Source organism: Candidozyma auris, chromosome 1 (genome assembly GCF_003013715.1).
Source record: "Candidozyma auris chromosome 1, complete sequence".
Classification (NCBI taxonomy): domain Eukaryota; kingdom Fungi; phylum Ascomycota; class Pichiomycetes; order Serinales; family Metschnikowiaceae; genus Candidozyma; species Candidozyma auris.
The window spans coordinates 2,849,343-2,872,530 of NC_072812.1; the positions used below are offsets into that span (position 1 = coordinate 2,849,343).

Genomic DNA, 23,188 nt, shown 5'->3' on the forward strand with positions numbered 1-23,188 from the left:
GACACTCACAGGAAGATTTGGCCTGAAACCCTTTTAAATGCGATTATCACGGAAACATGCTAAACATACATTGCCCGAGCCGTTCTTGTTACTAGCATACGGACCTTCGGTCCCCTTGTATATACAATAGCTTAATCAATGAGCTCATCATAGATGAATCGAACTGTTCAGTTTCGTTGCCGAAAATTTCGACAAAGGAGTCTTCAATGGCGGCAACTCAGATGGCGAGTTCCACACGTAGTGTTAATAAAGTTTTTATTACGACAAGGATCGAACAAAGCAGAAAGCCTTGGTGTTTTCTCAATCCAAACGTACACAGAATATTGTTACGCCTAGTTGACTCTCCAATTTGAGTTTTGATTGTCTCGAAATAACCAATACTCAATCGATGCGTCAGCGTCATCATCTTTTTATTAATTTTTCATCTTTCGTCATTTTTCAGAGCGTCCTTCAAATTCTGGCCATTTTTTTGCAACCACCTACTTGTCTCTGCAGTACTCTCACCATCAACATACCGCCTCCAGTCTGCAGTGCCCATGTTTACCTCTCGATAGAGACTTCATAACATTACGCATAAAGCCAAATCAGCTCTTAGAAAAAGCACCCAAAACAACCCAAGTAACAATCACATCTACCGATTCACCTTTAGTTTCACCCTCGTTTCACATTTGTGTCAGGTCAACTTGAAACATGACTCCAGAAAAGCGTCGTAAGGTGCTCAGCGATATAGGCAATTTTGAACTGCCGCCTCCTCGCCGAAAGTCTCTAGGTTTCGACATTGCAAGCGTAGGGCTTGAAGAAATGCACTCAAACTCCTCAGACTCAAACATTCCGGATCCCCCGCCTTCAAGACTGCTGTCGATCAACTCTCTAGCAGGCATGCACCTGAAGTCCTCGAACATCCCCGTAATCAACAAGCAAAAGAGTTACCGATCGCTAGTTGCCGTCAAGGAGAACCTAGATGCAAAGTCAAAGCTACCTTCGAACTTGCAGCTGTGGAAGAATATGCCCAGGGAAATATTCAAGCCGGAGGTGGATGTGGAGTCTTTGCAAAATGATAAGCTAATGCTCGACAGAGAGCTTAAATCGGCTCAGGCATTGCTAGAACAACTAGATACAGAATATGACGAGAAAAGAAGGCTATATCGGATTCTAGAGAATCAGAGTTCGGATTTACGATTCAGGCTCCGGCACTTGGAGGCTAAGTTTGAGCTGAAGGGGAATTCCATCACGCAAAAAATTCTGCACGAGGAACTGATAGCAGAATTAGAGCTCAAGGAGTTGGAGAACAAGCTCGACGATGAGTTCAGCCAGCAGCAGTTTCAGTTGCGCAACGAAGTAATGGATTCCGGCAACTTTGAAGACACCCAGGCGCTTCTGGAGCTTGAGCGCTTGAAGAATGAGAAAATAGAATTGGAAAAGCAGATGGAGGAAGTCGTATTGGAGAGGGATGAGGCCATCAGAAGGGAAATCGAGACAAACAAGTTTGAAGTAAGCAAACTTAACGAAAAGAAGGAGGAGTTAACGAGGGATATCAAACGCAATAACGAAAGTTTGGAGTCGAAATTGCAGCGATTGCAAACAAAGTTGCAAGGAGTATTGCTGGAAAAGCAGAAGGAGGAGGCTCAGTTGACAGCACTTCAGACCAAAATCAACGACTTTAAAGCATCGACCGATGATACAGGGGTCGTTACTGAGAAACTCGAGGCCGATCTTCGTCAAAAGCAGGCTGAGATAGATAATCTCAAGAACGAAGCAAATCTCTATCATCAGCAGCTTGAAAGTCAACGACAGAAGTATGAAGAGGCGAAACGAAAATTCGAAAACTACCTCTCTGTGCATAGAGTCCTCGAGGATGCTATCATGTGCTTCAGCACCAGCCCTCGAACCTTCGTCAAGTTAACGACTAATTCGAACGTTACCATTCAGGATGAGAATATATTACATTTTGAGGGCCGATCTTATCAATTTAGTAAAATTCTTCTCCAAAATGAGGATCAAGTTTGCCTTCGATGGGAACCATTTGTACAAAGAACACTTAGCCATGATAATGCGTCCATTATATTTGCTGGTTCGGAGAAACAGGATATGTGCTCTCGGTTGCTAGAGGTATTCAGGTTTTTGTCAGCTGGCATGCAAAAACGAAATGGCAAAGGCTGGTCGTACAAATTCTACTTGCAAGGAGTTTGCATATCTGAGCTGATAGAGACAGATCTTTTCAAATCATCAATTAAAAGTATGTTACACTTTGAAAATGAGAAATTGGTGGATGTGGCGGGCCAAAGGATGCACATCACCAACCCATCGGATATAGAACATGTGCTGGACAATTTCCAGCTGCAGCCAGGTGCTTTGACGTGTTTCTTTTTTCTTATACAAGCAGTCAATGAAAAGGCCAATAAGTCACTGACAAATCAACTCGTCCTCGTGGACCTCACCAATATGTCGCTTGAGTTGCAAACCCAGACAATCTCCCTTCAATCAATCGTGCCCGCACAAAATAAGCTTTTGAGCCACCTCAAGAAGCACACAAGAAATTTGTTTTTTTGTGAAGTTGGAGAGATGTGCAAAGACACATTAAATCTCCTTGGTAAGCTTTCCGCTTTGTAGTATACATACTGAAATACATCGATCACATCGCAGAGACAAGATCATGCAAAAGCCACTTGAGCTCTTCTGCAGAACCCACCTGAGAATCCTGAGTTCGCGTTGGCTTCGTACCCTGGGGAGTCAGCGGCTGATTCAATCTTATGGCTTCTGGAGTGGCTGAGTGCGCTTGATCTGTATTCACAGTCTCTGGTTTGACAGCCCCGTTCGGGATCATGGAAGTTACATGGCCAAGCTCCGTAGGTCGTTCAGTCAAAAAGCAGTCTGGTCTGTCATCTGCAGCCTCATCATCATTCTGTAACATGACATTTGCAAGACGCAACTTTGCCCCATTTGGCTCAACCAAATGTGGAAACATCTCAAATGTATTGTACATGTCCTCTACATTTAATACAACCGTCTGCTTTTTCGTCAGTTTTGAATCTTCAAGACTCTTTGGACGGTTGATTCCTGAGAGAGACTCTCCTCTCACATGACCGTTACTCTTCCTCATGTCGAGGGGGTCTGCATCTGGCAGTAAGAAGTCGTTGGAGTTGTACTTATGCTCTCTGTATCTGGCGACGTCGATAGCATTCTCTAAAATTGTCTTGAGATGTGCTTCTAACCCGAGACTAATCATGTCTAACACCTGAGTGTTTACTCCATCAGTCAAGCCATGCTCTCTCATGGTCATCAAGACCCGTCTAGATAGACTTTCAGAGTCAGGTAATTCATAGGTTGTTGTAGCTAAAGGCGCGTTGATTCCATTAACCACATCCTGCTGCCATTGCACTAAACTGTTCACTTGTAATTGTTGTTGTTCCTTGTCTTGAATCATTGGGATCTTGGGTAGCAAAGCCTGCCTTGTTAACGTTATGGAAGCATTAAGTTTGTTACGCTTTCCGCTGTCTCTTGTGATGCTGCGGATTCGTCTTCTCTCTTTCAATGGTAAGCCCATAATGTTTCGCTTGAACTTCTCATATTGTGACAGTCTGACATTTTTGGCTTTCTGATTTTTCTTGTTCCAGAACGAAGCTAGTTCCGAAGAAAATTCAACAGGGCTATCTTGGAGAGAGTTGGCGAAATTGAGAAGCAAGAACTTATTGTGCCATTTGATGAGCCCATTCTTGAGCATAGGTGCAATTGTCTGCACCAATTCGCTTCGAGAGAGCTTTCCAACAAGAAAAAGCGTCACAGATTCATGGTATTTTTCCCAATTGTTGCCCAATTTGTTTTGAAAGTCCCTTATAAGAGCCTCAAGCTGTGCTCTTTGGTTCCCATTCACCAGTAGCTGGGTAGCCATTTGCAGGGTCGCAGTGGCTGACATATTTGGATGCTAATATACAATTCTGGGTAATCAAGAAGACGAGACTTGATGTTTAAGGTAGTATTCTTGTCCGAGTAATGTCTATTGTGGCTAAATTTCGATATCTGTCTTGAAAATATAAGGAATGATGGGTATTCGCGAAGAAACACCCAAATTTAGCGGGAAAAAAGGGTATTGGGTGAAAGTTATGACGATTTTTGCCAAAGATACGGCCTAGATGACGATTGATTAGGCCGCTATGAAGGTGTATTACACGTCCACTAGATCGGTAGTCTCTGAGAGCCTCACCTACTACTAAGTAAACTGTTGAGATATCGAAAAATATGCATACTGTGCAGGTCGTACGGTGGAACCTTCCACTTTCTAACGGAAGATCCACCATTTCACTGCATCTCTATATCATCTATAAGCTAGATTCGTTACTCGTAGATACCTTTTCGACGTCGCTTTGATACTCCGGTAGGTCGTCTTTTCCATGCTCGGTGAAAATGAAGATTACGGAGATCACCACCGCCAAACCGGCAATACCAACACCAAAGTACGCAGCTGCTCGGTAACTCTGCAAAGTATCATTAGTTTCTTTGTAAACTTCAGTTTCCACTGTGCTGGCAATGGCCAAAAATAAAGACACAGAGTAGTTGACAACCGTGTTCACCAACGACCCTGCCATGCCCTGGTGCTGTGTAGGCAAGAAGTCAGACAAGATCAACGATGCAGCTGGAAACGAAAAGTCCATGCCCCATGTGAGCAAAAACATTTGGCCAAAAGAAAGACGCCAGAAGCTTTGGTCGACCGGTAGAATGCTGAGAAATATGTCTCCACATAAGAACCCGACCATAGCGAAGGCGATGATGTATGGTGCTCTCTTTTTGTTAATAAAGAAGCCCACAATTAGAGCTGCGAGCATACCAATAATTAAAAGCGGTATATAGGTCAACGCTGTCTTGATGGGCGTGTACCCTCTAAGGTTCAACATGAGGCTCCAATAGTAGTACTGCCATACACCGAACAGGCCCCAGCCGAGACTCATGCACGAAAGAATGAGACCGACTCGAAAGGTGAAAATACCACGAGGCAAGAGTGGGAACTTGGCCTTATGAAGTTCATAAAGAAAAAACGATACAATGATCAATACGCTCACAACCAAAAGAACGATGATGTAAGCCGACAGCCATCCATCCAAAGGACCCTGGTTCCATACAAAGCTGAACAAAATGAGGCCAGCAACTCCCAATAAGGCGCCCACAAGGTCAAACTTGTCGTAAGCCTCTTTAAATGTAGACTGTTTATGCTCAAACCCAGTCGGAATGGCATAAAGTGCCAAACAGCCGAGAATGAAACACGTAATACTGAGAAGCCAGAACGCCCACGGCCACCACCACGTTTGCGCTACCACACCTGCCATGAGGCAGCCAATGGTGGCACCTACTGGAGCTGCAGCTCCGACACAACCAAAAGCAAGATTTTTTCGTTTACCGTTTGGGTAGACGGAACCAAGAATTCCCATACCACATGGTATGATCAACGCGAAGCCGATACCCTGAAAAGCTCGACAAACAATGAAAAAGTCAGACAGATGCGAGTAATATGAGATGCCAGTTATAAGGCACCAAAAAGTGGCCCAGAACCAGCCAAGGACAAATATTTTTTTTAGTCCAAAAAGATCTCCGAGACGACCTGAAATCAAAATAAACGTTCCCAAAGTTAATGCAAATGCTCCCATAAACCACACCAGCTGCGATTGAGGCACTTCCTCTCCTCTCAATTCAGAAAAGGACTTTAGAATGGCATTCATCGTACTCAAGGACATGGCCACAGAGCCCTGGGACAAAAATTGAGCAAGACAGATCGTGGCATTTAAAGCTAGTTCTTGGAGTCTTGACTTGAGAATGGGGGGCCTAGAGCCTAAATCAAACATATGCAAGAAGAATCGATGAGATCAAGCGAAGGTGGGGGTGACGAAGAAGATGGTGGGAACGATGAAGGATCTTCGAGGATTTGTCAGTTTATAGCCTTCGGTTTGGGCTGGCAATGCGCAAATTCTTAAAAATATAAGAACAAAGTGACTTTCCTTGAACAATAGGCCTGCAACGGTATTTATGAGGAAGAGTAGAGCGAAGACAGCCCACACACCCGTGCACCATACATAAAATGCGGCCCGAAGTTTCACGTCGTTTACCGCTGATTCCGACGCGAGGCTTTTCTAGATTATTCCGTTGTAGCCAGTTGAAGAAGAATTTCTTGACAGAAAGTCACCTTTTGATATGACTCTTTTTTATTTTGCAGCTTCGCGCCCTTCATTATGATCGAGAGCTCTCCTCTTCCTTTAAGTCTCAGCTTGAAAACTTTTGACCTCTTTATTTTTTTTTTTTTTTTTTTTTTCATCGGAAAAGCGCAATTTCCATCTGCATACCGCAGGGGGAGATTAAACGAGTATTTACTGGTTTTACCGAGGAGCTGCCGCGGACATGGAAGTGGTAGCCCCACTGAGTGTAGTATGAAGCCTTAAGAATGTCAGTATTGAAGTCTGCTTCTAATCTGGACTGAGAGGGGTGACTTGAAGGGTTCAGTAAATATGAGACATAGTTGTCAACTCAATGCGCTCTTGCAGTATATACCTACACTGACCAGTATGACAATGCAGGGTTATTCCAGACAAATTTGACGCAGCCTGTTTTGAAGATAAGCCGGATGCTCGAGTCGAGTCTAAAGTTGGATGTAGAAAGCTTTTAAGGATTAACCTTTGACTAGTGGAGCGAACAGGCCTATTAGTACGTAGAAAACAAATTCTCGTAACTCTTATTTTCTTGATTGGCAGCCATTTGAGATACTGGTCAAAGTTAGGCATGCCGCAAACCTCTGTGAATACATTGACCCTGGGTGCTTTGACTGGAGCATGGCAAACACCAAATGTACTTCAAGCATAGACAAGAGCAATCGCCTTCATAAAACCTCAATCACATTCAGTCAGTTGATTGTCGACCAGTTTCTTAATAGAAAACTGGGAGCGCTTGTAGGTACTTGTCGGACTGCTGGATGAAAGAGGCATTGCTGATCTTGCCGTCGCCAAACTCCATTGGACTCAATGCATTGAACACAACTGTTTTGAGGAAGACAGAGGAGTATAAATCCCAAAGTTGTGGCTGGAGATTCTCCGTGTCCAAATCAGAGAGAAGGACAAACTTGAAACTGGTCAAAGACTCTAGATAATGGACTCTGTAGGAGCCGGTGCTGAAGGAGCGCAATAAGTTCGGCGTGTCTGATGTTGACAATTTCGAGGATAAGTTTTTCAACGAGTGTATAAGGCCAAAGAGAAGCTTTGCGGTGTCTGATGTGTTGTTTTTGTTGACAGATCCGAGGTTGGCAGATGATTGAGCGGGCGAAGGCTGAGAGGTAGAGCTTGATGACAGGGGCACATTTGTATGGCCGTATTCACGTGAGTATATACAGCTGCAATGTCTGTCGAAGATGTAAAACGCGTATATGGTCATGGGGTTGTGATTTGATGGAGGTTGTGATTTGGTCCAGGGTAGAGATCGTGAGAGAGACAGTTTCGGTGTATGGACAGCGGGTGTGAAGTCACGTGACACTAAGGAGGAGGTGAAGCAACGAACTTCATGGCAACAAAGGCAAGTAAACAAAAAATAGTCTGCTTTTCCCATTGTAGAAAGATACACATCAGCCAGCTTCACCCCTCTCCTGATATAACCGCCACCTAGTTTTGGGAAACACCTCTTGCTTCTCCGCGCAGAGAGGCAGTGTGTTCTGGAACATAGGCACGCGGCGATAGCGAAGTGGGAAAGCACGAATTAGGGCGACGAGAGAACTACAAGAAAAGAGCAAGGAAGCAAAGGAAGCAACCAAAGCTGAGAATGTTGATGTGGTGGTGGTGGTGAATGTTGATGTTGTAGTGATGGTGGTGGCACTCGACGTACACAGTGTGGGTTGTGGATTGGGTCGAGTTTCTCCATTAGGCAGTGGCTGCGAAAAAGACACACAGACACACACACACACCAGGGTCCCCAGCCATAGTGTGGAGTCTGACACCATGTGGAGCCCTGTGGCCACAGTAGAAAAAGGTTGGCCCCACGTTTGGAGCAGTTGTATAGTGTGGAGGGGATCAGCATTGTAGATGGTTTAGATGTTGTAGATAGTGAAGGTTGAGGCATTTAGCCTTAGTATGAGGCATTTAGTCTGAGTATGAGACATTTAGTCTTGATGTGAGACATTTAGCTCTAGGATGAGAGATTTAACGACACCTAGTATGAGGCATTTAAAAGGGGCGGAATATCAGAATGAGGAAACTAAATGGTGCTTACAAAACATCATATCAATTGGCCCGCCAATTCTGTCCAACTGGACAGTGTCTGTTGAGGGGTCTGTGAGTGAGAATATGGTTTACGGTGGTCCAGGCGCTCAAGAGGGAGATGTAGGCAATTAGGAGACGTAATCGGCTGCAGACAGAGAGCTTGTGATTGCAACCCCAACGAAACGCAGAGCCTTCAGCGTAGGTAGAATGATGCAAAGGGCAACAGAAATAATGTCATCGGATCAACTGGCCGTCCAGCAAGAGAATGACGTAGAGACACATTACAACACCCCGTCTAAAAAAAAATAGAAAAAGTAAACAGAAAATCGCCTGTTTCATGTGTGGATGTAGTCTTCTGTGAGCTGAGGCACCGTGAAGATAGTGCACCGATCCATGGATCTAGAACGGACCATGTAGGGAGATGTAGCAGTAGACGAGGAAGCGGCAATGTAGGCACACAAGATGAAGAAGTAGGAGCAACAGGTGGAAAAGCGTGTAGGACAGGCAACGGAAATGTAGGAAAGATGATGACGAACATTCTAGGTGGGCGGAACGCAGACGACGAGCGGCCACCCTTCCTCAACTGGAGGACCCTCAACAGGAGGGAGGCAGGTGCCAGTGGAACGCTGTACAAGAATGCCTTGCTGGTTGACGCTAGTTGGCGCTAACGGGATAATGGCGAAAGTGACGGTACCCCTATCTGAAGACAAGAGCCCAGCAGGTAACAAAAAGCAAGATGGCGCCTCCCACAGCCAACGTAGTGCCAAACCGGGTGAAAGTTCAACAGGGGACCCAACAAGAAGACTGTTCAACCTTGTTGACTTGGAGGATGTTCAACCTTGTTGACTTTGGCTGAATTCTTTTTTTTCTTTTCTCTTTATTGAGATCCAGGGCTGATACTTTCCATGGTGTAGATCGCCCAGGAGAATTTCGCAGCCATTTCTGTAGGCATCATTTCTGTAGGCATCATCGGTAGGTATCATTTTTGTGGGCACCATCGTCAACACCACCACGTAGACGAAACAAACATTAAACCACAAAACAAACCTTCCTGGACCCGGAGCCCGTTTTTGGGCACCTGTTTGTTGGTGTTCCTGTGAGTCGGAGGTCTAGTTCCAGCAGCCCTCAGGCTGTGACTGAGTTGCAGCGCAGAGCACCGTGAGTCACTGGCGGCAGCCCCAATCGGAAGAAAAAACGCAAACCCACAGTGACCACAACATATGGGCAAAAAACCGACAAGAATAAAGAACGAGGTAGTAAAAAAATCAACCCATCACATTCACCCACTTACGCTGTTGATCAATTTTTACCGTTTGACCCCGAGTCTCCCCTCCTCGCTCTCCTCGCTCTCTTCTGCCCCAGCCTATTGTGGTTATCCTGGCCCTGGCGCTGGGGCCCCGGTGCGCATTTTTCGCACCCATTCTGCCACTTTCTGCCACTGGGGTCCCTCTCCGACCACGGTGCCCAGCACGTGCTTTGGCACCATTGGCATGGGCCAAAAAAATAAAAGAGAACAGCCTTTTTTGGGCAAATGAATCAGAGTCCACTAGGTTGGCCACTTCCAGACTCTCCAATTCGAGCTCTCCTTTTTTTCGCCTCAATCCCCCCCTTTCCTTTGTGGATCTCGGTGTGGCTAAACTGTGGACCTGGCTGTGGGTGTGGTGGTGGGAAGCTTGGGCTTGGGCTGCGCGCAGCGCAGGGTTCAGCACTGGGTGTGGTTGCTTGGGCTTGCTCATTCTTGCGTGCACTATTGTTCGCAGGCAACCGTGGTGACTAACGCTGCGTAGCCCTCGAGGCGCCTGCCTGCCCACCTTCCTCCCTATATAAAGGCGAGCCGACCCCGGATCAGAGGTTTTTCACTTTCCATCTATAGGCATCAACGACCCCAACAACCCGAGCTGGAGATTCCACGGATTTTACCGTTAGTTTTGAACATCTCTCGTTGACCACTTTGCATACTTGACGCTAATTGTCCCTTTGGTTCATACTTTCCCGTGTTCATTTGAGCAGTTGCAACCTCGCTAGTTACGCACAAGCTAGTTACACATACAGCTAATTGCAAATTCTCAAGCCTTCAGTCAGCTTACCAGGTTTACCTATTTTCTTCCTCGACATTCCATCCCCCATGTATTCGGTGGCTGAACCAAGAGACTTTGTCGACTACACCGACCTCGACATCGAGCTGGAGTGGAACCCCCAGTACCAGGACTCCCCCGTGCTTCTGGCCAACGAGCCCGACTGGATCGACGAGGAGTCGCCCAATTCGCCTGCCGACGGCTTCCTCTACGAGTGTGCCTTCTGCCTCCATGCCCACTCGCCCTCGCTGCCATGCAACGGAGCCAACTACACGTTCCAGCTCCCCCTGCTGGCGCTGCACCGCTATTCGTACGAGGCGCCCGTGTATCACCACGAGGAGAGTGGTGACAGCAACGGCATCATTGAGCTGAACTACAGAAAGTGGTTGGTGTCTGTGACGCCACGCTAAGGCCGGTGGGGGTCAGCATAGGGCATTTTATAGAATGTGCAACGAAGGACGATTGCACTAGGGCTTTAATTTTTGACATAGGAGGTTTTTTTTTTGGTTAGGATTGGGTTTAATATAGGACGATACGATAGAGAGAGTTGTAGATGGCGTAGGTGGTGTAGATGGAGAGGGACCGGCGATGTGTGGCTGCGAAAGCCGAAGTGTGGAGTTCTGAAAACAGAAATGTTCCACACATGTTACAGATTACAAGAAAATGAGAGATTAGATTTATACATCCGAAGAAAGGTGAAACAAAGTATTTTATTTGAAGAGAAGGGTGAATCAGGATTATTTGTACATGCCTTAGTTAGGTGTGATGAATTTAGCATGGGTTGAGGATTTGTAGGGGTCCAGCAAATCTGACGCAAAACTTCTTTCAAGTGGAAGTGTCAAAATCGGGCTAAATAACAAAGTCTCCTTCTTTTCATTGTTTTCATGATTGTTTTGCTCAGCGCTTCTGATCGGAGACTGGTTGGTTTAAAACAATGGCCGTTTTCGGACATAGATGACTGCTCGGGCTCATGTACTGGAGACTATCTGGCCCCCGTCCTTGTAAGATTGACAAAAGTGTTTACAGAGGCTTACAAAAGATGAAGGGAACGTTGATGTTGCTGAAGCAACCGACACGGCCACTGGTCCGTTGGTTTGTATACTCCTTTAGCAGTTGCTGGATGATGTCAAGGTAATCATGAAAAGATCATTTTTGTGGTGCTTTATGAGTGGAATGATTGTGGGTGGGGATTCGATAGCAAGTAAAAATTATACAAGGGAGGTTTTAATCAGCTTATTGTCCGACATACGTTGATTTCCCTGGGGGATTGTGTTGCAGGGTTGTTACTGATGATATAGATAAGCTCAGCAAAATGAACTTTTCTACAAAGAATGAAAGAGACATCACTATGGTAATCAAGCTGTAGCCTTTTTGTTTGAATAAAATTGCCATTATTGACTTACCAATAGTTATGTCCTATTAAAAGCTCCTCCACAGAAAGTATAGCTAGACTCTGCTTCAAACCGAAGAGAAGCGTGATTTATCTTGTCGGCTCCCTTTTACTCTTCCATTTCGTCTTCTCATTCGCTCTACTGAATCTGCCCTTTTCTACATCTCCTTTATTGCCTAATTATCTTGATTTGACATGTATTCGTTTTTGCGGCTAATGGCCGGGTGCACGTATCTAATCCTTCTTCTCCAAGTCGATAAACTTGCCACCGTTGGCGAATCTTGGGTGACGAGGGTCGTTGATGAACTCGTCAGTGTCTTGCATGGCGCCAGCAGCCTTCCAGATCAACGCGTATGTGATGGCAGCTAATTGTTAGTATAATGTTTGAATTGGAGCAAGGTTTTAAAGAAATCGAGGGCTTGTGTGATATCAGTTGGATAAGCATCAGCTTGAACAATGGCTATTTGAATTTGAAAGGAGTTCTTTTGACATGTTCTCTGTGAATTCTCGATACTGGAATCGGATTGCGTGAAGGGCCGTTGAGGAGCGTCTCTAATCATAGTTTCAGTTTCAAGATTAAAGTACGAATCTTTTAAGCAACAACCGGCTCTTTCCAAGTTTTTCTTCAAAAGGCCACATTCATGGCACATTCTATTCGTAGCCCAGTGACTAACATTGATTCCTCGCCATGCACTTCTCACTCAATTGTGCACCATTTCCCTCTAATCTTCTCAAAGTATCACATACCTCCAGTGGCAAAGGGCCAGTAGTGTTTCAAAACAGGAGTGTTAAATCTTGGGAGCATGTTAATCTGTTGGATATAGAAAAGGTGAAGCTGGAAGTTGGTTTTCAAAAAACCCACTTCTCAGTGCGCACCTCCCTCTGGCCAATGAAACCGTGTGTCTGCAGAAAAGGCTCACCGACCTGGTACCCTGAGTATAGCGGAAGGCGGATGGACCAAAAAAAGCACGGGATTCGGCTTGAACTTTTATTTTTTGATCAAAGAAAAGAAAACTCAGTATCTCGCCAACCACATCATTATATGAGACTGTATTTCCCGGGATGATTTGGCTGGTGTGTGAGAAGCTTCTCACCGCACTCGTTTTGCAGCCATATTAGAGGTCAAGTAGATGAAGTCACCATTGGGAGCAAAACCTCGACTTTGTTGGCCTTTACTTCAGCAGAGCCTTTCTTCGAAGAATCTCCACCACAATTTGTTTTCCTTTGTCGAACCAGCAGGGCAACTCCAGCTTCTCGGGATCTTCGACCATCACCACTTCTCGCTCAAACTGCTGTTGGCATATAGCCTCCCACATCTTAGTAGTCTCTGGGTTTCTCTCGCTTCTTGCAATGACAGCCAATTTTGTGCCATTGGCGAAGAAGGTATTTAAGCAGTTGGCTAGGATTTCCAAAACACTAGGGTCATACACAATGTCGGCGCCCATCACTATATCAGCCCTGGGAGCCTCCTCTCCCCATATAAACTGGACAAACTCAACATCGTCATCAGCAGAGTTGTTTGCAAACGTCGATGGTAGCTTCTGCACAACCTCTGCAGCACCATCTGTGACTAGGAGCTTCTTGAATCCATGTATATTCTTCTTCTTTGCAAGTGCTAGCAGGACAAGCCCTGTGCCTGCTCCAAGTTCGAGAACAGTGCAATCTCGAAACATATTTTGGAACCTGGGGTTCGTGTTGACAGCCAAAGCGAGAAGAAGAGCAGCATTCCATGTCCTGGCCCCAGTTGTTCCCTGGCCAGAAATGACCCGAGGCGTCTCATGAATAGTGACCCATGTAGACGAGTCAACAAGAAATTGAAGGCGGTCTGGGTCTGACGGAGCCAAGGGCTTGGCCGAAAGAGTTGAGCAAAGGAGCTCATAAGGATCAACAAAAGGACCATTGTCGTTTTCAGAGGATTGGGGCTCCACCGAGGGAGTGTTTGCAGCCATGGAAAGGTAGCAGACCGGGCTCGATAGCAGCACAAGCAGCGACAGTCTTGATGGCAGCACCAGTCTTGATGGCGAATCCAGTAGCTCCTTTAGTGGTTGTATGTGTGGATCAGCCTCCAGTTTGTCATGCTCGTCGTGCTCATCACCTACTTTGTGCTCATGGATTCCACAAATCTCCAGTTTGCTTCCCTGAACTGGGTCATCTGTGGGGTATTCGATACTTTCAGGGTCTCTTTCGTCTCTAGTTTCTCTAAATTCCCCAGGTTTCTCCTCTGTTGCCTCTTCTGCCTCGGCATCCTCCTCCTCGATCCTCTTGATGTATTCACTCATGAACATCCTCGCATAATATGGGTTTGTCTGGACTACATCTTCCACGGCAGCCAAGATGTCTCTTCTTGAAGCTGTCTGGAGCAATTCTGGACTGCCAAAGATCTCCTTTATGAGCGCTCGCAGCCGTAGCGCTGCAATGATAGAAGGCATGGAAGTTGTAGTATGGTGATAGTGAGAAGTGAAAAATGTAGGTACAGAAGAAGTGAACTCCACACAAACTATGGTGCATAGAATACAGATTACAAGGAATTGAGGCCCTATTAGAACAATTCGATTCCAATCTCTACATTATTCGTGAAAGCTATTCTTTTATGCTATGGATGACTATGCAAACGGCCGGCTCGCCGACCCCAGGTTCTCCTTCGTTCACTCTTCACAAATGACGGTTGCTCAGTTGGCAACAGTGCCAAACACTCTCAATCTCTTGACACCGCCGTCTGGAATCATGGTCAACATGACATGCGAGTATGGGCCCTCCTTCTCTGCCTTGAACTTGAACTCCTCGTGAGGGCCAGTCTTACTGTCCTTGACAATCACCTCCCACTTGTCACTGTCAAATGGCGGCAAGCTGTCTGGCGACGCCTCGATGCCCTCTGGTGCCTTGTACCCCTTCACGTTCACCTTCTGTGGGAAGTTGCCTCTGAAATGAGCAGTGTCCACAAGCACCTCCTGGACCTTGGTCACGGCGCCCAACTTGATCATCGCCCAGTCCACATGGCCAGCGCCACGCGAACGTTTCGTTTCCCAGCCGTCTCCCATGTGCTCGCCACGGCCAGGCAAAAGAAGGTTGTCTGCGCTGGAAAAGCACTGGTCAGACACTTTCACGGCCACACCACCGTTTTTCACCAGCGCCAGGTCGATTACCGTCTTGGGGTCCTTGGGCAAGATAGGCACCACCTTACCGTAGATTCTGAACCGGGCAATTCCACCGTCAGGGTACATTCTCAAGCGGAAATGTGTGTAGTTCTCCTTGGTGAGACCACAGGGACGCACAAAGTAGTGTTTCAGGCATGGGTGGCACTCGACCTTGGAGATGATGTCCTCCCACTTCGAGTCGGGGCCGACTTTGAGTCGTCGTCGGCACGAACACCTTCCACCGAGATGAAAGGAGCAGCGTTACCGGTGAAATGAGCGGTGTCGACCTCACAGCCAATGATTCTTGCCGAGCTCACGCCAGCTTTGAAGATCACCCAATCAGCTTCCTCGGTGTTGTGTCTTCTGGTTTCCCAGCCGTCAAACCACTTTCCAGAGTGGACAAACTTGGTTGGGTCAAACACCACTGGAGTGGACTTGATCAAGTTGGCTGCTGGAGCGAAAAACTCGTCCAGGAAGCTCAACACCTGGCCCCCCAATTTCTGGCCAATCACGTCGACGTAGTTGGTCACGATCTCCTTGTTGAATTTCTCCTCGGTGTAAATCTCGGGCATCTTAGCTTATTATTGTAGAATGGTAGTTGGTTTTGTCAAAACTAGTGTGGATGTTGACGCCTTTTATGCTTGGGTGCAAATTCCGTGGAGGAGCGGCATGTCCCGATAGGCAAATTGTGCGATATGGCGGAAACAACGTCGAATAGGTCGACTGGAACAAAGGTGGGAAGATTTTGAAATTTGAGTTGGTCTTTTGACTTCGATTTTCTGACTCTGTCCAAGGTCCTCTCTGACTTCACCACCTTGTGGCTCTTACAACGGTGGTTTCAGTTGTTTTTTTTTGACTCTTGTCTCCAGTAGTGCCATTGACATTTAGTGGCTATTCCGCGCTGCCTACCGCATTGGGGGTTTGTGCTTAGTGAGTTCCGTGGTGGTCTCTTGGCCACTGGTTGAGTTTCACATTGGTAATTCAGTCTCTTGAAGCATCTTTATAGGCGATTTCTTGTGATTGGGCCCTCTGGGGGAAAAAAAAAGGTGTGGAAGAAATTGGACACTTTTGGCTGCGAAAAAGTGTGCGACCAAGGGCAAGAGAAGCCAACGAAGAGAGTTCGTGAGAAATGATTCAGTGAATGATTGGTAGGGACGGAAATTTTCTAAAATTGACTGAAACTGGGTCGATAATTATGAAACTTTTATTTTTGGTTGAGATTAATCGACCGCAAGTAGAAGGCCTGAAATGTCTGGCATTATTTGGAGAAAGGTGGGCTGCCTCAGATAGTGCGCTTCACTTTCTTCGTAGCCTCAAGATTGCAACATAGGGAGTTAGTTATCCTGAACGAGTGCCTGTTAAATATTGAAGGTGTTGAGAGAAAGCTGGAGAGACTTTATAAGTGGGATTTCTTGATGGAAGCATTGCAAAAGAGAGGTGAAATAGCACTTATTAATTGGAATACACCAGACGGAGTAGTACAAGGGGGATCTTTTTATAAGGACTTTAGAGATCGAACTCTCTTCGCCAATGTGCTACTGTGTCAATTATGAAAAGCGTTTGCATTTGCTTTGGCTCAAAAATAACCAAAGTCGAATGGTTCCCTCGCATTTCAGCAGTCAGCAAATATTGTACTAAACGCTGCTCTCACATACTGCTCTGAGGTATCTAACTTTCCAGATAAATCTATCAAAATTTTAAGACTATCCCAATGGCCTCGTCATCCCAGATCCTAGAAAGAACTCACTAAGGCTTATCAAGATAAGTTTCAGATCATCAAGGCCTGCTAAGCGAGTTTTCACGCTCTGGTGTGCCAAAGTTTAAATGGCTGCGAAAACTCAATTTCGTCAACTGGCCTCCCTCGAGGTGGCCTACGGGGCATTCCACTAAAAAAAAGTAAACAATTCTAAACTCAAAGGAAGTCTGAATAAACCTTTTCGTCTCTTGTGTCTCTTTTGCCCAATCCCAATCCATATTATAGTTCCTCGGCTGTGCCGGCTAATCGCTCTAATCATCGCATCTTGATACATCTACAAATATCCGGGTGCACGGAGCCTGAAACCAGATTTCCCTGTATTATTTTGCCCACTTTTCATTCCCCAGCATTCTCCATTTTCCTCAATTTCGCTCATCTTATCTCAGATCTCTGCCGTTGCCAAATCTCGTTACTTTCCTCATCTGAGCCTGCGCAGTGAGCTTTCCCGTTTGGATAAAAACAATAACATCCAAACAAGCGAAACGAGTACCCAAGACACAGTGACATAATTTTTCCCAATCAACCTTTGACGGCCTGAACTCGATTATTCATACAGTCAGCACTTTAGGTTCTTCGGCACTTTTCGGTTCAATAGGCGTTCTGATCAATTCCAGTCCAACTCCCTTCCATTCATTAGTCAAGTCAACCAATAACATATATCCACCCCTCCTCTTGGTGACAACAATCCTTTTATCATTTACAACCCAAAGATCCAAACCAGTTCGTCTGCCATGGACAATGACTCAATAGTGTCGCCGTCACGAACCGAACATCGCCATCTTCTGCCGAGGAAATCGAGGTCTCCACTTAGAAACATGAACACCCCGCTGAAGCCTCCCAAATCTCTGTCGAAGGGGTCTCCCAGGGCCACTCCTACAAAAGGAAGTCCTGTGCCACTTCAAAAGCAACACTCTGAGCTCATGGCCAGGTCCAATAGTCTTGCGAGGGAATACGCTCAGCTTGAGCAGGAGCTCAACAACAAGAACGCCTTGGTGGAAGAACTCTCTACGAAGGTGGCAAACACAGAGCGCATGTTGAAAGCGCTTCAGGAGGAACGTCGCAACGAGCTGGCTCTCTACGAAAAAGAGATCGCGTTCTACAAGGACACAATTGCTGATTTACAGAGGAAGTCGCTGAAATACCTACAACAGCTTGAGCACGGCCGGTCCCACTCGCATCAGGTGTCGCAGGAGCTCGATGAGAAGTACGCTAAATTACTCAAATCGGTGAAGGTGTTGCAGCTGGATCTCGAGTTGGAACGCAACCTGAAAGCGTTGCTCATTGACCAGATCGAGTATTTGACCAAAGAGCGTGATTTCTTGATCGATCATCACAACGCCTCCTCCTCCGAAGAAAAAGCTGCTCTAAGCAATGCTACGTCGAGAATAGCTTCTGGCAATTCAGTCTTGCGCCACGATATTACCCCTTCAGCGCCAAACAACGCTACTTTTGACGATGATTCGAATTCTGACAACAGCGTTCATGAAAACCATATGTTGAGCAGTTTGGCGGAAGATTTGGCTACTGGAACTGGCTGCGATGCAGTGGACACATCTTCACCAATCAAGGACCACTCTTACAAGGAAGACAGCTTCATGAACGTGGCACAAAACTTCCAGTTTCCTCCTTCTCCGGAGAAAATGCCAGCTCCAGAATCTAGACTTCCCCCATCTCCAGACTCAGATGCAAAATACAGAAAGAGAATCTCACTTCCAACGCAGCTTAAGCAGCATGATGATTTCGTGCTCTCTCCTTTAAAATTGACGAGTAACGCGAACGGTTCCTACTTCGAGACCGAGGGTTCTGTTCCATCCTCCAAGCGATCCAGCAAGAGACATTCCATGTTGAAACCAAACCATTCCAGGTACAACTCACATGATTTCGTACCTATCAAGGTTGAGTTTGAGCAGCAAAATGATCTGTACAGAAGTGCTTCCGCCCCCGTGAGAGGACACTTGAACAATCTTGATGAAGCAGACGAAGATACACAAGAGGCGGATCGCAACGAAGCCTTGAGAAAACTACAGGGGTTTGAACCTTCGAAACGCGACTCTATGCTCTCGAGTTCGTCCAAGCGTTCTAGTATGTACACAGATCTCAATATTCTGAGTGGCGACATCACTAAGCAAGAGATCATGAAGCTCAAGTTCGAATTGCAGTCGCTCAAATTGCACAACGAAAAGCTATTGTCTTATATTGGATTTGAACTTCAGAAGCAGAAGAAAAACATCAAGAAACTATCGAGCCGAAGTAACTTACGTGGCAACATGGAGTATTCTGACGCCAAGTTGATCGAGAAGCTGCGGGACATGTTAATTCAGAAGAAAAGAGTGCTCCGCTCTGTATCTGTCAACCCTATTCTATCAACAAAACTATCCAAGCCGCTCAATTTGTTTGAACCGACGGTTGGATTAGGCCTCATAAATTCTCCGAGCCAAGAGGATGAGGACGATGATGATTTTGTGTTCAAGAGTCATTTTATAAACTCGCTCACTAACGCAGATTGTGACGATTACGGCTTTTTATCACACCATCGCAAGCATAGTCTGAGACTTTTTTCGAATAACACGCAGCAGTACCTCAATGAAGCGGATGCAAAGCAGCCGAAGAAGTTCAAGTCGCAAACGTTTGCGCCACCACTGGAGTCACAAGAAGATCTCTTCTCTCAATTCGAAACAGATTGGGAGCAGAGTATAGATGGCGATGATGAGCAAGAGGATGGAGAGGAGTGGGAGAGTACAGCCAGTGAAAGGTCGAGTGGAAGCGAAATTGACTACGCCAAGCTCAACACCCTCAACCAACTCCGGTATCTTATCATGGGCAAGGAGCACTTCCGTAGGAAACGCCGGAGCGAGGAAGAGCCATTGGTTGATGAAACGTTGAAATATAAATTTCTCACTGTTGTGATTGGCATAACGGTGTTGGGACTACGATTCACAGCGCATCCGCAGCAGCATAATTAATGATTACGAATATTGAACGTCCATCAAATGGGTGTTGCAAGCCATCCAGGTTGTATAATAATGAACAATGCAAAAAAAGAAACAAATCATTCCACCTTCGTTGGTGAATGCTATAGATGAACTTTTGCTTACATCAAGCTGCCTCGTAATACTTCTGTGACTGTGACCATAGTGACGGTCTTGTAGAACGTAGCAAAAGAGTTGATATGTTCATATAATCCGTATATCGCATGAGAGCAAATGCTCCATAGCCGTATTGATGAATGAAGTCGAGAGCTTCCAATACGGCATTTTGAGTCTGCAAGCCCAATACGGCATTTTGAGTCTGCAAGCCCATCAGATGCTGCCATTATGAGCCGTAAAGATTCTGATTTCATCTGATTTATCAACCCACTGCTGACTCATTGTATAATGCAAACGTACTGCTGGACACAAATTAGTATCGTCTAAGGATAGACGAAAGTTCGCTTTCCATCAGCTTCGAGTCTCTTTTAAAAAATCAATATGGTTTACGCAAGATCTCACTTGTGGCTACAAAAACATGAATCGCCGATTTTATAGACTTGAGAGTGAATTCAGAGTAAGACTCAGGATCAACACATACAAAGTTTTCTGTGGGGCAAGTCACTGTGATTCTTGAAGAATGCAAAGTGTATCCTCCATTCCTGGAAATGTTCGTACCAAAACCGTCTGAGTTTCTTCAATCAAAACTACTTGATAAGAAGTGTATAACGTTTCTTGAGTACTACGCAAATAACCCTGGGAGTGCTCTTCTAGAAAGTAGCCTTTATGATTGCGAGCTTCCTGATTTGGGGCCTGCTTTCTTCACAAATGATTTGAAAAGAACATAAAGAGTGAAGATTCATATCACACTTGCTTTGGGAGACGTTACATTCGACCTAAGCACATGAATATCGCAGTTTCCAGTCTTTATTACAATCTTAAAATACTTGACCACTCATTCGAACCGCAATGGCTTCACCGACACAATGTGTGCATTCAAGTATTCAAATGTGACGAGTATCGATGCTAAGAGGAAGAGAAGAGTCTGTATCCAAAAATTGCTTTGCGGGAAGTTGACTTCGTTAGCCATGGAACAAAGACTTATCCTGTAAAAAACCTGATATTCACAGTAACTAAATTAAAGTTTTGCCATCTCGCAAAAGACATTAATCTTCGCTGGAAAGGAGAAGGCGATGCTTCTCATGAGTCTATACTGTTGCATATGAGCGATAGCTATATTATAAGTGTGAACAAGGATGGAATTGCCTCCGAAAGCAAGCAAGTGTTATATTCAAGCGATTCATTGGCAACCCTAGTCCTGAACAAGGGTATCATTCTATCCCTTTGACATTTTCGTCTTATGCAACTTAGGACGATGCAAACTTCATGAAATACCACTGGAGGAGTCCGCGTTTTACTCCCAAGATAATTTCAGAGTTTAAAGTTTTCTTCTTCTCATATAAAGAAGAAAAGCATCACTCGTTTATAAGCTAACGTGATGTCATTATCCCCCACAATGACTTGATAGATTTCTTCTACTTGCATTTCGCCCCTACTGGAGGTGAAGTAGATCGGTGTTCTGATGGAAAGCAGCTTTTTTTAGCGCATGTCACGATCTTGATAGAACAGATTGAGTCAGAAAACCTCCCGTGGAATTCTCAAAACAGGTGTTTCGTGGAAAAGCACTCGGACAGAGTCGTGAGAGGGCTTCATATCAGTAAACCACCAAGTCCTAATGACACTGACACTTTGACATTTCTTCGTGCCGTATATAGTTGCACGATTCCTGTTGAGACCCAAGCTTTTTTTGAATAAGCTCACCCGGGAATTCATGATAACGGCAATCGTGAAACTAGAGCTAAGTGGCGGCAGATTTGTCTACGTGGAAGCATGCGCTCCAGTCGAAGTTTCGAAGTCCAATCGAGATATACGGGATGTCATGCCTTCCCCATATACTTCTCGGTGAAAATTTGGCCCTCCAATTCTTTGCAGATGAGAATCTCGAAGAAGAGCTAGCAAGTAGTCCTGCTACCGTACGTCAGTCCCTCCAAATTCTTGTATTTGGTAAAACAGAGGCGGAACAGAGGCTCAGACGCTGGGACAAAATGAAGATGTGAGCTTCCTAAACGAGTGTCGCTACGCTCCAAGGAAAACTTTGATAGTTGCATGTTGATTTGCTAGAAAGTTTTAAGCTGATGATCGTATCGTGTTGGGGCCCTATCCCTTGCATCATGTTAACCGAGCATCTGATACGCTCAGTTCCTAAACGACCATCCTCAACTTCCCACGAGCAATTGCCAATATCACCGTCAATCGTCAAACGACGTATCAGCTTATGCAAGTCGTTTAAAAGCCCTCGCACTTTTTCTGACATTATTTGTGATTTGTAAGCGTTTACGGCAGCGGACTTGCCTGATAGACTTTTGAGTTCCCGCCCATGTGGCTGCAAAATATGTCGCGACAGAATAGGCACCACTACCTATACGGGCATCACCGTCACCAGACAAACGACCACACGAAGGAACGTGAGAATACTGTAAATGTACCAAGATCTCAAAATCAACGATCTTTTTGTGCCGCCTTGAGCACCTCAGAGCCCAAATGGATGCAGAGGCTGCCGCGACATTGTCGTAGTGCCTCAGGTGGTTGCAACAGCAATGACCACTACCAAAGGCAAAAAGTAGAGTCGTGACGTCAAACTTTGACTCCAGAGCATAATCTTTTGAGGGTAAGCAGTAAAAGTATGGGACCAATTACTCAATTGGACTCATCGACATTTGTCCACCATAGGCAATTGGTCTCTTGCAACCGCATGTATGTAAATTCTGTGTGCCTGTCACAATTAAGCGAAGGCGTGGTAGGGTGATGTCCTCACGCTTTCTCTTCATTTTTTTTCTTTTTTCTTTTTTATTTTCCTTTTTTTTTTTTTTTTTTTAACCCACTACGCCTCTAGTCCTGCTCGTTGGGCGGTGTCAGAAATCAGGCAACAATCTCTCATGGCGCAAATTGCGCACTATAATAAGGCCAACTCTCGGACACCAGGGTGAATTTTTTGGCTGCGATTGGCTGCAAAACACCAACATACGTCAAGCCCCAAGCACTCATATCCAAACGAAAAAAAAATGGCTCTAAGAAACTACCTCTATGCGAAACACTCGGACTCGTCCCAGTCTGCTTTGATCAACAAGTCTCCTTCGCTGCAACCACAAATGACTAGATTTCCTAGAAGATCTTCTTCCAACCCACCACAAGTGTACAAGCAAGAACTGTGTCCACCTGAACGGCAGCTTGTGCTCGAGGATGGCTCGAGAAAATGTGCAAACTGCGCTGACTGCCCACGGAAAGCTCACGAGAGCGAGGTTAGTCCGAAAATCAAGGTCGAGGTTGACAAATTGCCGGAAGCAGTAGGTGCAATGGCCCTAGAAGTCGACTATACTAATTACGATGGGCATTTTGACAGGCATCCAGCTCCGGCAGAAACTCGAGGAGTGGCCACCTAGACACATAACGTGAATGGAGAAAACAGATGTATTCTTTGTGGCACAGGTGAGCGATAAAACGCAATCACTTCAAAGACATCGCAGTGGTGATATCTTGTTTCACACGACGAGCACTGAGTTAACTTGTTTCGTCAATTTGGATTTT

The 23,188-nt window shown here is 45.6% G+C and overlaps 9 protein-coding genes across 9 annotated transcripts; 3 read left to right on the top strand and 6 right to left on the bottom strand. All coding sequences in view use genetic code 12, as the record gives it.

Moving 5' to 3' along the window:
• Positions 1-690: 690 nt before the first annotated feature.
• USO5 (Uso5p) lies at positions 691-2,610 on the top strand (the record flags this gene model as incomplete). Its single annotated transcript, XM_029033330.1, has 1 exon — positions 691-2,610. The coding sequence occupies one exon, from the start codon at positions 691-693 to the stop codon at positions 2,608-2,610; it is 1,920 nt and encodes a 639-aa protein (XP_028891922.1).
• A 22-nt stretch (positions 2,611-2,632) lies between these two features.
• CJI96_0001322 (uncharacterized protein) lies at positions 2,633-3,889 on the bottom strand (the record flags this gene model as incomplete). The annotated part of the gene is made up of 1 exon (XM_029033331.2): positions 2,633-3,889. The coding sequence occupies one exon, from the start codon at positions 3,887-3,889 to the stop codon at positions 2,633-2,635; it is 1,257 nt and encodes a 418-aa protein (XP_028891923.2).
• Positions 3,890-4,316: 427 nt separating this feature from the next.
• CJI96_0001323 (uncharacterized protein) lies at positions 4,317-5,831 on the bottom strand (the record flags this gene model as incomplete). The annotated part of the gene is made up of 1 exon (XM_029033332.1): positions 4,317-5,831. One exon carries the CDS (start codon positions 5,829-5,831, stop codon positions 4,317-4,319), a length of 1,515 nt encoding a protein of 504 aa, XP_028891924.1.
• Positions 5,832-6,903: 1,072 nt separating this feature from the next.
• On the bottom strand, positions 6,904-7,404 carry CJI96_0001324 (TRAPP subunit BET5; the record flags this gene model as incomplete). The annotated part of the gene is made up of 1 exon (XM_029033333.2): positions 6,904-7,404. One exon carries the CDS (start codon positions 7,402-7,404, stop codon positions 6,904-6,906), a length of 501 nt encoding a protein of 166 aa, XP_028891925.2.
• A 2,943-nt stretch (positions 7,405-10,347) lies between these two features.
• On the top strand, positions 10,348-10,707 carry CJI96_0001325 (uncharacterized protein; the record flags this gene model as incomplete). Its single annotated transcript, XM_029033334.1, has 1 exon — positions 10,348-10,707. The coding sequence occupies one exon, from the start codon at positions 10,348-10,350 to the stop codon at positions 10,705-10,707; it is 360 nt and encodes a 119-aa protein (XP_028891926.1).
• A 2,152-nt stretch (positions 10,708-12,859) lies between these two features.
• On the bottom strand, positions 12,860-14,116 carry CJI96_0001326 (protein-lysine N-methyltransferase; the record flags this gene model as incomplete). Its single annotated transcript, XM_029033335.2, has 1 exon — positions 12,860-14,116. The coding sequence occupies one exon, from the start codon at positions 14,114-14,116 to the stop codon at positions 12,860-12,862; it is 1,257 nt and encodes a 418-aa protein (XP_028891927.2).
• A 240-nt stretch (positions 14,117-14,356) lies between these two features.
• Positions 14,357-14,908, bottom strand: CJI96_0001327 (allantoicase; the record flags this gene model as incomplete). Its single annotated transcript, XM_029033336.2, has 1 exon — positions 14,357-14,908. The coding sequence occupies one exon, from the start codon at positions 14,906-14,908 to the stop codon at positions 14,357-14,359; it is 552 nt and encodes a 183-aa protein (XP_028891928.2).
• Positions 14,909-14,970: 62 nt separating this feature from the next.
• CJI96_0001328 (allantoicase) lies at positions 14,971-15,393 on the bottom strand (the record flags this gene model as incomplete). The annotated part of the gene is made up of 1 exon (XM_054702046.1): positions 14,971-15,393. One exon carries the CDS (start codon positions 15,391-15,393, stop codon positions 14,971-14,973), a length of 423 nt encoding a protein of 140 aa, XP_054558021.1.
• A 1,999-nt stretch (positions 15,394-17,392) lies between these two features.
• CJI96_0001329 (uncharacterized protein) lies at positions 17,393-19,540 on the top strand (the record flags this gene model as incomplete). The annotated part of the gene is made up of 1 exon (XM_029033337.2): positions 17,393-19,540. The coding sequence occupies one exon, from the start codon at positions 17,393-17,395 to the stop codon at positions 19,538-19,540; it is 2,148 nt and encodes a 715-aa protein (XP_028891929.2).
• Positions 19,541-23,188: the final 3,648 nt, after the last annotated feature.